The sequence below is a fragment of the Mangifera indica genome, chromosome 14 (genome assembly GCF_011075055.1).
Source record: "Mangifera indica cultivar Alphonso chromosome 14, CATAS_Mindica_2.1, whole genome shotgun sequence".
Classification (NCBI taxonomy): domain Eukaryota; kingdom Viridiplantae; phylum Streptophyta; class Magnoliopsida; order Sapindales; family Anacardiaceae; genus Mangifera; species Mangifera indica.
The window spans coordinates 6,775,529-6,791,749 of NC_058150.1; the positions used below are offsets into that span (position 1 = coordinate 6,775,529).

The 16,221-nt window shown below is 35.4% G+C and overlaps 2 protein-coding genes across 2 annotated transcripts; both read left to right on the forward strand.

Annotated features, from left to right (window-relative positions):
* Window positions 1–1,685: 1,685 nt before the first annotated feature.
* On the forward strand, window positions 1,686–4,732 carry LOC123195963 (beta-amylase). The gene is made up of 8 exons (XM_044609843.1): window positions 1,686–1,882; window positions 2,358–2,432; window positions 2,539–2,937; window positions 3,021–3,185; window positions 3,276–3,539; window positions 3,633–3,842; window positions 4,095–4,334; window positions 4,431–4,732. Exons 1-8 carry the CDS (start codon window positions 1,754–1,756, stop codon window positions 4,623–4,625), a joined length of 1,677 nt encoding a protein of 558 aa, XP_044465778.1. The 5' UTR covers window positions 1,686–1,753; the 3' UTR covers window positions 4,626–4,732.
* Window positions 4,733–11,810: 7,078 nt separating this feature from the next.
* Window positions 11,811–16,027, forward strand: LOC123196582 (formin-like protein 3). Its single transcript, XM_044610636.1, has 6 exons — window positions 11,811–11,969; window positions 12,552–13,395; window positions 13,482–13,947; window positions 14,057–14,253; window positions 14,781–15,016; window positions 15,174–16,027. Exons 1-6 carry the CDS (start codon window positions 11,811–11,813, stop codon window positions 16,020–16,022), a joined length of 2,751 nt encoding a protein of 916 aa, XP_044466571.1. The 3' UTR covers window positions 16,023–16,027.
* The last annotated feature ends 194 nt before the right edge of the window (window positions 16,028–16,221 follow it).

Consider the following 16,221-nt stretch of genomic DNA (forward strand, 5'->3'; position numbering starts at 1 on the left):
TTACAGTTACAACCCTAAAATATACATTCTCTCTTTTTGGTGACTATTTTTCTCAACGATTCACTTTGACACGTTATCAACTCCAGTGTCAACACCCTGTCCCTTCCTGATGGCATTTTCAACATGCAAACCCCTTTTTTTCAATCGAAATTGAGCAAGAGATATGGGCACATGACTTAGGGTTTCATCTTTGATTCAATTTTGATCACACTATACATTTTTTATTCTAAAAATCAATGCTCCCTCCTGCTTCGATTCAATGAATTAGTGCTCCCTCTGGCTTTGATTCGATGATTTGACACTCTTTCTTGTTCAAAGAATTGTTGCACCATTAGCTGATGATTTGTTAATCAAGAGAGAGCAAAGATGAATAGCTTGCTTTTGACAAAGAGAGTCGGAGAAAAAGATGGGTAGGAAGACGAAGTTACCCAAAGACAAAGAAGGTTGTCAATGATGGAAGGAATAAAAATTCTAGAGGGTAAAGTTAAATTTTCAAAATTTAAGCTAAGAAGAAATTATTAATTTTTAAACTAAGGTGGGAAATAAAATAAAATTTTAGATTTTTTAATATTACTGGTTAAATGACGCTTTTACTCTTATAACTAACAATAAATTTTAACAGAAATTTGATAATGGATAAGATTTTAGATTTTTGAAAGTTAACAAGTATCACTTTAAAAATAAGCTAAACCTTGGGTGGGAATAAACGTTTTAGCATATCAAGAATTCCAAACGGTAAAACTACTCCCAGAATAAACCCAAGAGGCAAACATAACAGGTCGACACAACAAACAACCCAGAAATACTTCTGAAATGGAGAAGATAGGAGCCATATAGATCCAAAGCTTAAAGGCAAAATTGGAAGTTAAAAAGAAAAAAGGCAAAATTAGGAGCGACAGAACCAAGTGCCTGAAATTGGAATCAGAATGGGAATCAAAATTTTAAAGATTGAGTAGGTTTTGGTAGGAACCTATCCTTACAGGTTTGATTTTGATTCTTAAAGCTTAGAAATTGACTGGTTTTGATTCTGATTTTTTTAGTAAGATATTTAGGTTTGCTCACCCCTAGTTGTAGCTTGTGGTTGGGCCTCATACCGTTTCACAGTGATTGAATGTGGGCTAATACTGGGCCTATTTTTAGAGTTTCATTTTCATAAGCCTTAAATTACATGGCCAGATAGAATCTTCAACTTGGTTTTACCGCTCCAATGGTGTACTACTTCAGTTTCTCGTTCAATTCTGGAAACAAGGAGAAAGCAATTGCTATAATGCTAGTTATTAACTGGCTCATAGAAAGTTACAAAAGAGAGAAAAGGACATCAGGAAAAAAAACCTGACCAGAGAAAATTGGTGATTATTATTTAATGTGGATCCGACGATGGGTATGTGAAGCAGCTCTGACCACACATCTTTGTTCATCTTTCAGGAATAAGCATCCAAGCTCTGATTTCTCTCCACTGACTGGAGGCCAGGACTCCATCGAAGCTCTATATAAAAGCTTACACCATTGTCACATACAAATGGAACCCACTAGATATATTGTAACCAATCCACAAAAGAAACAAGAAGCTAGATTTTTCCTGAGTGAGATTGTTCACAACTATAGTAAATTAAGCTTCTCATTACTTAAATATGCATTGGAACCGTAGGCAGCAGAAGCCATGGTCACGATGGCAACCAGTTTATGTTCAATTTCCATTCAAGGAGGTTGGGGAGCTGACTCTAGGCGTCATCAAAGTTTTGTTTTCTTTGAAATGCAGTACATAAGTAGAGTTGAGTGTGTAAAATCAGCAAAGCAAGTAAAAAGCACTTTCATTAATTCCTTCTACAACCTGAAAAAACCACAAGCTGTAGCTTCTGAGGTGTCCACTGCTGAAATGAAGGTAAGTGGGGTCATTTCACCATCTTTCTGATGCCATTTCTCTACCAGTAGCATGTCAGACAAATTTGATAGCTCTGCACATGCTAGAAAGTATTGCTACCAGCTAAAAGAATATTCTTGTTATTTAAGAAAATAATATGGCTAATAAGATCATTAAGCTCATGGATGAATCATCAAGATTATGCTTCTACCACTTCATTCCAATTTTTATGAAGGGCATATATGACATTTCAGTAGTAGGCAGAACAGACGTGTTACATAAGATAACTACTTAGTTTTTAGTCAATAAAGGTTAGTCATCCTAGAATTCGCATCAAATATGCACTCCTTTGAATGCAAAGATAAGACAATTGTCTGTAATGCTTTATTCATTTGAAAAAAAAAAATGAAGATAAAATGGTGTGCCACTGTCATCTCCTTTACCTCTCTCAGTTTCTCACAGAAATTCTGAAATCTTCTTTCTAGTTGAAATGCAGGCTTCATCAAGCTCTTCAATTAATTTTGATGAAAAGATGTTGGCTAATTATGTGCCGATTTATGTAATGCTTCCAGTAAGTCACAAACAAGTCTTCTATTTTTGCATTTCATTGTAATTTTTTTTAACTGACGACAATGACCACTTACCATCTGGTTTTTCTTTTCTATTCAAAATGTTAGTTGGGAGTTATTACAAATGATAATGTTTTAGAAGACAAAAATGGGCTTGAGAATCAGCTTAAGAAGCTAAAAGCTGCTGGTGTTGATGGGGTGATGTCAGATGTGTGGTGGGGGATAGTGGAATCCAAGGGCCCTAAGCAGTATGATTGGAGTGCTTACAGAAGCTTGTTTGAACTTGTACAACAATGTGAATTGAAGTTACAAGCTATAATGTCATTCCACCAATGCGGTGGAAATGTAGGAGATATTGTTAACATCCCACTTCCCCATTGGGTGCTTGAACTTGGGGAAACAAACCCTGATATCTTTTACACTAATCGAACAGGTAACAGGAACAAGGAATATCTAACAATTGGTGTGGATAACCAGCCTCTCTTTGATGGACGAACTGCCATTGAGGTAAAAATGTGTGTTAAAGTTGGGCATCATGGCGAGTTTATATTTCAATTCGCATATCTGAAGCTGATTATCGATTTATATAGATTTACAGTGACTACATGAAGAGCTTCAGGGAGAACATGTCTGATTTTCTTGAATCAGGGCTAATAATAGACATTGAAGTAGGACTTGGACCTGCAGGTGAGCTGAGATACCCCGCTTATCCACAAAATCAAGGATGGGTTTTTCCTGGGATAGGTGAATTTCAGGTAATCTCTTGGTTTTGCTATCATATGATGATGTGAATTGTAATATCACATTGAAAAGCTTAGGTTAATTTTGTTTTTCAACGGCTTTAGTGCTATGACAAATATCTGAAAGCAAATTTCCAAGAGGCGGCAACAAATGCAGGTCACCCAGAATGGGAATTACCGGATAATGCAGGACAATACAATAGTACACCAGAATCAACAGAGTTCTTTGGGTCAAATGGGACATACCAAACTGAAGAAGGGAAGTTCTTCCTGACTTGGTATTCCAACAATTTAGTCAGCCATGGTGATGACATCCTTGATGAAGCCAACAAAATTTTCTTAGGCTGTAAAGTCAAGCTAGCAGCTAAAGTATATATGACAATCTCATAGCTATGAAATAAACATTTCTGCATTAGTTTAATTATATAAAAAAGTTGACATTTCGCTGACAAATTAAAACAGTTATCTGGAATTCATTGGTGGTATAAAGCGGATAGCCATGCAGCAGAGCTTACTTCAGGATATTACAACTTGAAAGATGGAGATGGGTACCGACCAATTGCAAGGATGCTCTCAAGGCATTATGCCATTTTGAATTTCACTTGTCTTGAAATGAGAGACTCTGAACAACCAGCTTCTGCCAAGAGTGGACCTCAGCAACTTGTTCAGCAGGTGAAAACTTTACATAGTTTTCCCACAAAACCCGGTATCTGTCATGAATACATACTGATGTTCAATAATTTTTATTTCCTAATTTGTTGTAAGGAAGAAGAGAATTCTCCCCTGAAAATACAGGACTAACGATGAATTCCCACCTATATGTATAACACAAACTAATTATATATCATGCCAATAGACATTTTTACAGTGACATGCCAAAAATTAAATTGGTGATTTTTTGATGCATTGCGAATCAATCTGCAGGTTTTAAGTGGAGAGTGGAGGGAGAATATTGAAGTTGCAGGTGAGAATGCACTATCTAGATTTGATCGTGCAGGTTATAATCAAATCCTTTTGAATGCTAGGCCTAATGGTGTCAACCGAGAGGGCTTGCCAAAACTTAGGATGTTTGGTGTGACTTACCTTCGATTATCGGATGAACTATTAGAAAAAAAAAATTTCAATATATTTAAGACATTTGTGAAGAAAATGCATGCGGATCAAGTAAGCAACCAGTCTTTATACATATATATATATGTTTAGTTACTGAGTAATTTTAAGTCTTTCAGTTTTACCTGAAAGTTTGTTTCTCTTTTTCAGAATTACTGTCCAGACCCACTAAAATACAATCACGAAATAGTTCCACTTGAACGGTCGAAGCCAAAGTTTACTGTTGAACAACTTCTGGAAGCAACCAAGAAAATGGAGCCATTCCCATGGGATAAAGAAACAGACATGAGTGTTGGAGGAATACTTGCTTGTTTGATAGATAAGATTACCTCTGTTTTCAGATAATTTCTCATGAATTTCTTGGTTCTTTCCGTTTGCATGACTGTAGAATAATTGGACTGAATATTTCATTTTCTTTCTGTTTATTATCAGACTTTATTATATTTCCTAAATTAACTGGGTGTAAGCAGTGTATGGATAGTTAAAAAAATCACACAAAAATCTTCATGGCATAGAGCGACTCTCTTCATTTAGAACTGGACAAAATTAAATTAACGAAGAAATAGAAGCATTAAAAAAGATTCATATACAATGAGTGAGGAGAAAATCAAACAAAACAAGCGGAGTTGAATATTCGCCACAACAATTTCCGAATGATTATGGCCCTGGGTGAGACCTACCAATGCAAGAGCACTGGTTTGGAATCTATTATTGTGATTGGCTCCATCGCACAAATAGGTGACTTTATTAATGTTATATCTATTTAAAAAGATGAGACCTCAAATCATATGACTGGAAACTGCCAGCCTTCTTTAAATTTTTACCCATGTTCCCAAAATCTTTGTTGAGCAAAAGCGGTAGGTAATTATAAAACAACAATTTTATTAATTATCAACAATTATAAAACCACACTCGCACACTTTACAATACCTTTCTATATTCACTAACAAGAAAACACTCACTTACTAAATACTAACTCACAACTCAAAACTTTAGCACTCACTAACACTAACATCGCTAACTCACGCTTACTATTATTTTGCGCACACAACATTCATTAAAACTGGCACTCTTCATTTTTGCACACACTCATAATAAGACTGTATTCCTATTTATACTAGCTTTATGTCAGTTTACTTAACCAAATTTAATTATCTTCAATGTTCTAGTGATGGCTTGTATGTTTGTAGAAATGGTGAATTCTAGAGTGATGGTTTACATGCTTTTTGATGTTGGAGGCGGTTAAAATGGTTGGATTGTCGCAACATTTTTTTTTTTTTTTGGAATCTTGTGGAGAGAAATCTTTAGAGAGAGGCGGTGCAATTGGTTAACCCTCCCTCTCATTGACTAATTTAATGTATTGTTGATTTTGCGATTATGCCAAATTGTCGCTTTCAACTCTAAGCATTGTGAGGCTTCCTTGTATGTTGTTAGTTCTACTATTTTGATATATTTTGTTAGCATTGCATTAGCATATTTTGGATTTGGTTTTCTTAGCCTCACAGACTTCTTAAGTTGAGGTACTTGCTCTTTTTGTTCTTCTAGTTGACTTAGTTAAATTTCTCTTATCACTCTTAGAGGAATTCCACTCTGCCATAGACTTTTTTATTTAGAAGACTTAGCTCTAGGTGTTCAACTATTTGTTGCTTTTAAACAATTATTTCTTCACTTAGTTGCCCTTTATCGAGCTTATAATTTTCTTTTACTTTTTTTTTGGATTTTTTCTTCAATCTCTTTGGAGTCTGGTTGTAAATCTACTTGTAGTGACCACTGTGAGAATATCTCGTCAAATACCACATTCCTAGAGATGTAACATTGTCTTATCGTTGGATCACAGCATTTCCAACCTTTTCTCTAATCATCATAGCCCACAAATAGGCAATGAATTGTCTTTTATCAAATTTGCTTCATTGATGATTAGACACGAACACATAACAAACACATCTAAATATTCTAAAGTGGTTCACTGTAGGCTTGAGATTCCATAACTTTTCAAAGGGTGGCATGAAGCCAAGTCTTGTTTGGGGTAAACCATTAACCACAAGTGTTGTTATCTTCATACATTCAACCCAAAAACAAGATGGGACAATCTTTGCATTCAACATGCTTTCACAAGTCTTTGCCAAGTGATGATTCTTTCTTTCAACAACTTCATTTTGTTGTGGCTGCTTAGACAAGAAAATTGTCTATGTATCCTACACTCATGTAAGTATTTTGTAAACTCTTATGATGTATTCCCCCCCCCCCCCCCCCCCCCCCCCGCCCAACCCCTTAGTTATTTGTATGTAGACAATGTATCTTTTTCTGTACTTCTTTTTCAACTTTTTCGTTGAGTTCTTTGAACTTGGAAATGACTTTTACTTTTTCTTTCATAAAGTAAACCCATACATACCTAGAGAAGTCATTGATAAAGGTTATCATATACCTAAATCCACTTACTATTGTTTGTTTTACTAGTCCAAATACATCTGAGTGTGTCTTACTCCTGAATGTCAACTCCTTATATGGGAACTGATGAGCCTTCCTAAATTGACACCCAACATATACTGTGTCTTCTTTCATGTCTTATTGTTGGAGACCCTTGAGCATAACCTTCTTCATCATCACTTTTAACTTATGGTAATTCATATGCCCTAGCCTTGCATGCCACAAATTTGGTGTCTCACTTTTCCTTGTTTTGTCTACATATGATGTTTGTGTCAACATTACATAAATAGACTTTAGTTAACATCCCTCCATGATCAATGTACCTATGAGCTTCAAACTATGGTACACCTTGACATCACTTGGATAGAACATGACATAATTGCCTAAAGTTGTGAGTTATGACACTAACCAAAAGTTCTTCATCCCTTACACATGAAATACATTTTGTAGATCGTGTTGTGAGCCAAACTGAGGCATTATCACCGTTTGGCCCACATAGGAAATAAGCAACCTTGAGTTGTTCACAGTGACAACCATTTGTCTTCCTTCATGTTCAAACATGTTTGATAGTTTGTCTTTAACCCTAGTCATGTGATTAGAATAGCTTGAGTCTACTATCCAGTTGCCATTATAATTGATTTTATCATTCACTAGGATAAGGGTTGTTGCATCATCATTTGACTCAGTGACATAAGAGGCTATAAGCTTTATAAAATCTTCAGTTGCATAGGACATTTGCAAATCTCATTCTTCTTCATTATCGTTCTCCTTCATGGTCAAAGTTGCAGCATTTCTAACTATTCATCTATATGAACAATCTTTGGCAAAATGGCTTTTCTTCCTATAATTGTAGCATAAACCATTGCACCTTTGACTACTCATCTCTTAATTGGGATTTCTACCATAATCCAGACAAGCATCCCTATTTGAGAGCTCCTTCTATCAAACTGATTTTTTCAATCTACTTGGCTTTTTCTCAGTCTACTATCTTCAAATTTTCCTTTGTTTCTTCTTTTATCTTTATAGTCTCTTTTATTACTGAAAAGAAAACTCTCATTATCTTTCACTAAGACCTTAGACATTTTTTTATTTAATATTTCTTGATTGAACAATATATTCTCCAAATCTATCAATGTTGGCTTTTTTGCCCATCCATGGGTGGTTATAACTATCCCTTAATACTTTGACCTCAAACTGTGAACGATAATTCTCCTCCTCATTATCTCAGTTATCACATTCTGAGGATCTAATTTATAAATTTTATCACAAATAGATTCAACTTTAGGGACGTATTAGCTTATTGTCATGTCTTGTTGTTAGATTGAAAAGAGCTCGTTTTTTAAAAATCGCAACTTAGCATCATTCATCCTTATGAATACTACTATCAGCTCATCTCAAGCCTTCTTTGGTGTTTTTGCATTCATAATATGTTGCAACCAGTTATCTTCCATAGTCATAACAAAAACATACAAAGTCTTACCATTTTTAATCTTTCACTCTCTTAATTCTTTAATATCAGTGGGTATTGTAGCGTTTCCATCACTAATTATATCTCATAAATTTTAACTCAACAAATAAAACTGAATGTGAGTGCTGTAATTATTATAATTGGAGTTATTGAGCTCTCAATTCCACTGACTAAACTTGAAAAATTTTTCATAGTGACTTTGTATTAATGTCTAGCAATATGATCATCAAGTAAGCTTGGTCCCCAACAAATCAATTTCACAATCCTAGACTGTATATTGGTAGAGTGTTGATCTGACTAACCTTTTAATCATTGATTTATATACTACGGTTCTTGACCACCTTTAAAGCCTCCGCATCACGATCTTGACTACCTTCAAAACCTCTACAATCACAGTCCCTAACCATGTACTCTGATACCACTGGTTGACCAAAAGTGATAATTATAATTAACAATTTTATTAATTATCAACAATTACAAAACCACACCCACACACTTTACAATACCTTTCTACACTCACTAAACGCTAACTCACAACTCAATACTTTAGCACTCACTAACACTCACATCACGAACTCACGCTCACTATTATTTTGCACACGTAACACATACTTTTAATTTTTGCACACACAACGCTCATTAACACTTGCACTCTTTATTTTTGCACACATTCAGGATAGGATCTTATTCCTATTTATACTAGCTTCATTTCGGTTTATATAACTGACTTTAATTCTCTTCAATGTTCTAATGGTGGCTTATATGTTTGTAGAAATGGAGGATTCTAGAGTGGCGGTTTACATGCAACCTGATGTTGGAGAGGCAATTGCAATGGCGGGATTGTTGCAATACATTTTCGGGAATCTTGTGTAAAGAAATCTTTAGAGAGGCGGTGCAATTGTTTAACAATCTTTTAGTCCAAAAAGTTGATGGTACTCTCTCAAAGATGATTGGATTTTGGCTTCATGTTACTTAGCCAGAGTATCACTCTTGATAGAGTGCTTTTAGTTCCAGAACTCAACTATAACCCATTGTCTATTATCAAAATTACAAAATAATGATTGTATTACTGAAATATCCTCTCATTCTTATAGTTTTTAGGACTTGGATTTGAGGAAGAAAATCAATAAAGCTACCGTCTATACAAGGCTTTACTTTCTAAAAGGTAAAGGATGCTAAAAAAATATACATCTCCTTGACAAGATACACCGCAAAGTCTTATGTCTTCTTCATCCATTCCTTGTTTATATAATAATTGTGGAATTAAGTTATGACACTAAGACTAGGACAACTCAACTTTATTTTAATATCCCTCATCTTGTGTCTTCTTCATCCACTCCTTGTTTAAATAAAAATAGTGGAATTATGAAATGACACTAAGATTAGAACACATTAACTTTATTTTAACATTTATTTTCAAACGATTACCAGAGAATGTACATCTAAACAAAAATGCACCTACTTACACTTATTAATAAACATGCATACAAAACTTAACCAAACGGAATAAAACAAAACATCTTCATACTTCTTATTGAGATTAAACACATAAACAACTACAACTCATTGCTATTATGGGCAAAGGATGTTTATAAGAAAAACAAACATATAACATAAACCAATGTGTAATGTGTGGTAATAACATAATAGTAAACTTATAAAATAAACAACATCTAGACTAAATCCCCTTATAATCATCTTTAGTTGACTTATGCTTTTGCAGCTACCAGCATTCTGTTACCTGCAAATATAAAGGAAAGGAATGTGTTCTAAATACTCCAGTAAGTAGGAGACTGCTAAACACCTACACTACTCTTTTCTTTCTTTACTTTTCTTAAAATAATTGTCTTACATCTTTTATTTCATAAACAATTTATCTAGGGTATAACTATTATCCCAAACTACAATAACATGAGATGTAATGCATCTTGCAAAACATTTTTAAAGGTTGTGAAAGCATTTATAAAACATTTTTTAAAATGATGTGACTATTTATGTCGATCGAACTATATTAAAGTAGAGATTTAATAGATTAATCACGTGAGTGACATAAGCTCTCGTAATCCCCATTTCCATACACACAAATAATGTATAGATTGTCATAACATAATACTATAAATGTTTTCATAGGTGTTAGTAAAATTGTAAATATCATAAAATCGAGTCCCACATACATGACTATAGGAATCAGTTTCTCATAAAACTCAAATACCCTAAATGTTTTGGAAAATATGTTAAATGCACCTATTTAACTAATTTCACACACAATAACTAGACATTTTGGCATGTATCATGAACTCATGCTCAAGCCTTTATTAATCATCTCATGTAGCTTGTTTAAGCTTCCACCTCATGCATCTAATTAACATATATCACACAATGTATCTCATGTTTATATCTCATGCCTTTTATTTCCTATACTAATTACACATACATCATACTTTCACATAATCATATTATTCCCCTAAACTCTGGAATAACTTAGTGGAACGAATGGTAATGAACTTGGAATGATTGTTCGACTTTTTAATGAACTTGTTCATAACTCTTGAAGGACCTCTCACTCCTTTTTACTAGAACAAGTGTACCATTCACGGATTATCTTACTAGAATGAGTATTCATTAACTTAAAATGATCATTCTTATATTTTGACTCTTTAATTTTCTATAATATAGAATGACCATTTTGATCTTGGAAACGACCGTTTCATTATGATCTAGTCTTAGTAAGAAATTATTATCTCTATGTTTTAAATAGCTGTTCTAGCATGTCGTTCCCTACAAATCTATAGTTTTCTAATTTTTATTTTTAAGTTCCGTCCATCGATCAATAACTCCTATGACCTAGGTGATCTAGCACGTCTGTTCCTACAAAGCCATGTTATAGACTGTCATCCATGAAGCGGGGAGCAGTGCTTAAAATATCATCTTCTTGTAAGGTAAATGGCCGATATTCATGGCTGCTTGTACATGAGCCCTGGCCCTATACAATTATATTCTCTTAAATTTAACCATATATTCTCTCCACAAAGTTAATGGCTCTTTTATGTATTTTAATCCAATAATATTTTTAAAATAAGCAATATCTACCATAGTAAAATAGCTATTATATATATAAGAAGTCAGGTAATTAAGAATAATCTTATTATGAAACTATATATAGTTTTTTTTTTTTTTAAATATGCAGATATTTATTTTTTATTAATTGACTTGTAAATTAGATGGATACATAAAATTAGTCATATATAAATAAACTTAAAAGGGAAAGGAAGCTGGGCTACCGTTAGTGTCCCCCATTGTTCTCCTCAAGTTGACGTACGTAATTTCTCTCTTATGTCTTCTCCCGAAAAACAAGAAACACTTAAACGATCACGAATCTTTTCAACATTGTAACAAGTTTCATGTTTTGATTCTTGTTGCCTTCTAGATTTCATTTCCAGCTTTGCTTCTGTTGATAATCTCGTAATTGTCCAGCTTTGTTTTTGCGTTATTTTTGTGGTTTTTTTTTTTTTTTTTTTTTTTGTGGCATTGTGTTGGAGGCTAAGAGCGGGCGGGCAATCGCGTTGTGTTTTGTTTGAATAAATGTATTCGTGAAGTTTTTGTGGTATCCAATTTAATGAGAAAAAATGTAAGTAATGGCAATGGAAATTAGGATAACTGGTTATGCCGTAGTTCTTTTGGTTCTCATTTGCGCATTGGCCATAGAGTATATCGAATGTAGGAAGAGGGTACCACAAACTTCAAATTTTAACAGCGAAGGTGGATGGAAATCTTCTCAGATGGATGAACAAACGGTACGCCGAATTTGCCTCTCTTGCCTAATCGATTTCTCTTTTATGGTTATAATTTGTATTTATTATCGCATTATGGTTGGATTGATATTGACATTGTATTGCAACTCCTTTTTTTTTTTTTTTGGGAATACGTACAGCACTATTGAGAGGAAATTAAAGAAAAGAAATACTAGGATGAACGAAATTCCTTTTTAAGACCAATCAATTGAACCTATCAAGCATTTGTGAACACTTGGTGCAGATTGCAGAAGTTTTGGGATTGTTCCTTTGGTATTAATGTGAAATTTGTTGAACTGTTCTTTCACAGCTTAGACATGAATCAACCTAGCTTAACAAGATTCGATAATCTAGTAGAATAATAAATTGTTCATTTTGTATATTGAAAAGATCAAATTGCCTTTTTTTCCTGCACTGCTTGAGTAGCTGTGAATATTTAAGTTCTGCGAGAGACTTTGCTCTTGTAAAACTATAGTTATACGTGGTTTTAATCTGGGTAACTTTTTCTTCAATTTAAAACTCTTTCACATCTCTTATGATAAATGACATTATATTACCGAATTTTGATAATCATTTTAATTACAGGCTGAGCGGATAAGGAATCATTGCAGGAAAGAATTAATAAAAATCAATGCTTTGGAGGATTTTGGAGTAAATATGCCACCGGAAGGAACCATAGACTTGACATCAACAGTGTTGACAGAAGGAGATACTCGTAAAGACATAAATCTTCTGCCTCAACAAATGAAGCAAACACTATCAGATTGCATAAGGAGGGAAAGTCTTCTCTACGATGTTTCTGTTAAGAGGCGTCGCTCTGGGCATTGGTACCTCAAGCATATTGAGTTGCTATCCGGTTTGATGAGTGCTCCTAGGAGAAACATGATTAGTGAGCAACCTCGGCAGAGAGCCAAAAAACGAGCGCTGGGTACCGAAACTGAATCCGAAACAGCAAGTCCAGGTCCAGCGCCTGGAGCAAGTGAAGGTCCTTCACATAGTCCTCAACCAGCACCTGCTCCTCAACCTGCAGCAGGAAAAAATTCTCCTCCTGCTCCCCAACCTGCAGCCGGAAAACATTCTCCTCCTGCTCCCCAACCTGCAGCCAGAAAACATTCTCCTTCTCCCGAACCTGCAGCCGGAAAACATCCTCCTGCTACTCCCCAACCTGCAGCCGGAAAACATTCTCCTCATGCTCCCCAACATTCAGCCAGAAAACATTCTCCTCCAGATACAAATCTACTCGAAGAGGACAATGAGGCTGGCAGCACACAAATGAAAGTCATTATCGCTATTGCTACAACTGCAGTGACAACATTTGCTCTTGTTTCTCTGTTATACTTATTTTGTTTGAGAGATCCCCAAAACCAAATTGGTCCTGGAGATAGACGGAAAGATGATAGGCCTATTCCCATCTTAAGCTCATCTGCTGGTATGCATTTACCAGTTTTGTTTTCGTTAACACTTTGTTATTATTATTTCCCAAGTCTGACAATCTTTTTCAACTTTAAATTTTAGCTTCCTTACAAAATTCTATGAATTTGGGAGGTCCGGGTGACAAAGGGCCTACTGATAACGGGGAAAATAATTCTTCCATTGCAAGAACTTCGGCCATGAATGCTGATATTAACACGTCATCACATTCCGAAGCTCTATCATCAGAAGCTGCTGCAGGACTTGATCAAAAGCCACCTCCTGAAATACCAGCTCCTCCACCTCCTCTACCACCTCCCCCTCCTCCTGCTCGTCCTAACGCTCCACCACCACCTACTCCAAAAGTACCTCTTCCACCACGAAACCCAATCCCTGGTAAAATGCAACCTCCACCTCCTGGACCTCATCGCCAAGAACGATCTGAGCGGGGTGAGCTTGACAGCCAATATGGAGCACCAAAAACAAAGTTAAAACCGTTTTTCTGGGATAAGGTTCTTGCCAGCCCCGATCAAGCAATGGTCTGGCATGAGATCCATGATGGTTCATTCCAGTAAGGCTATTAGACTACCTTGAAGCTTTATTTCTTTTTTCATTTTTCTCAGGAAAAAATATACCAAATCTTTCCCTTAAATGCCAAATTATGTGATGTTCTATCATAGGTTCAACGAGGCAATGATGGAGTCTTTATTTGGTTATACCGGGGATAAAAAGAAAGCTGAAGGCAGAAAGAGTTCCTCTGCTGAATCTACAGGCCAGGGCATTCAGATTATTGACAGAAGAAAAGCACAAAATTTATCCATCATACTGCGAGCACTGAATTTGACAACAGAAGAAGTTGTTGATGCTCTAGAAGAAGGTCTTTCTATCTCCTTGAAGAATTTTCAAAATGATAGGGCATATCATATAATTTGAGTTACTAAGACACATTGCTTTAGATGTTCATAAAAGGAAGAGCTCTAATTTTATGACATGCTCTACTGAAAATCTCTATATTTTGCATCTAGACATTCTGAATTGCCATTCTTTCATGCGCAACAGGGGCAGTTGCCCACAAGAATTCTGAATACTAACTCATTGGTCAGCTGCCCGACAAACTAAAAATTTTCTGCTAGGCACAGACCTATTAAACCTTGGAAAGAGTAAATACTTTTATTTTGTTAATTGATTAGAAACTCTAAGGTTTCTTGTTTTCGTCCATAACTGTTTGAAATTAGTTATATGTTAGTTTCGGACTTGAAATTTAAAAAAGACATCTAAAGTTCACTCATGGATGAATTCAAGTTATTCTGTTGACTTGTATCTGCATGATTACAATTGTTGCAGATTATACTAAATTGCTAGCGTCAAAGTTGTCAATAGCTGATGTTTTAAAATTTGAATCAGGTACTGAGCTTCCGGTGGAATTTCTCGAATCCTGTTTGAAGATGGCACCAACGGCAGATGAGGAACTAAAGCTTAGATTATTCTCAGGTGATGTCTCACAACTTGGGGTTGCAGAGAGGTTCCTCAAAGTCATGATCGAAATCCCATTTGCCTATAAGCGAGTAGAGTCGTTGATATACATGAGTTATTACCAGGAAGAAGTCACTGGGATTAAAGAATCCTTTAAAACTCTTGAGGTAAGATACAGAAATTCAGAAGTGATGGAGGCTTCATCAAATCTGATTTAAGAGAGTAAAATGCAAAAATAGTATCCTTAATTTTTTATTTTCATTTGAAAAATAACTAGTAACAAGAAACACTGACCATCTAACAAATACCCATCTAAAATGGCAGGTAGCTTGCGACAAACTGAAGAGTAGTAGGCAATTCCTGAAACTCTTAGAAGCAGTTCTGAAAACTGGTAATCGGATGAATGTTGGTACCTACCGTGGCGGCGCACAGGCAATTAAGCTTGACACGCTATTGAAACTGTCGGATGTAAAGGGAACTGACGGCAAAACCACATTGCTACATTTTGTAGTTCAGGAGATTATTCGTTCTGAAGGCATAAGAGCTGTGCGTACAAAGAAAGAAAGCCAAAGCATGCCCAGTGTGAAGTCAGTTGTTTTTAATGAGGATCCTAACCTTGACTCAGGAGAAAATTATCGCAGCCTTGGTCTTCAGGTGGTTTCAAGTTTAAGCACTGAACTTGTAGAAGTCAAAAAAGCAGCATTGATAGATGGTGATTGCCTAACAGCTTCAGTTGCAAAACTAAGCAATTCAATGTCGAAAGTTAAAGGACTCCTTGACAGTGAGATGAAAGATATAGAAGAAGGGAGTGAGTTCCGTCAAAAACTGACTAAATTTGTAGAAAGTGCAGAAGCTGATATTCCATGGATACTTGCAGAAGAAAAAAGGATAATGTCTCTTGTCAAGAGCACAGTAGATTATTTTCACGGCAATTCAGGAAAGGATGAAGGTTTACGTGTGTTTACAATTGTACGTGATTTCTTGATAATGTTAGATAAGGCATGTAAAGAGGTTAAAGACACAACCGAGCCCTTGAAGACATCCAAGAAAGAGACTTCAACATCATCACCTAGCTCAGAAAATCGGCAGCCGTTTGCAGATAAGCACCGGAAACTATTTCCAGCAATTGAAGATCGACGGATGGATTTTTCTAGTTCAGATGATGAAAGCTAGTCCATCTCTTTGCTGACATTCAGTAATGATAGGCAAATCTTTTGCCCTCTTCTGTTATTTTGTTTCTGTAGAAAAAGGAAGATATTCTCTTATAAACATATGGAAAGCACTTTTCACTAGCAACTTCAAGGGAAAGTGGCTTCCAGTCAAACTGAGTAATGCAGTTCACATGGACATTAACTTTTTAGATAGAAATCAT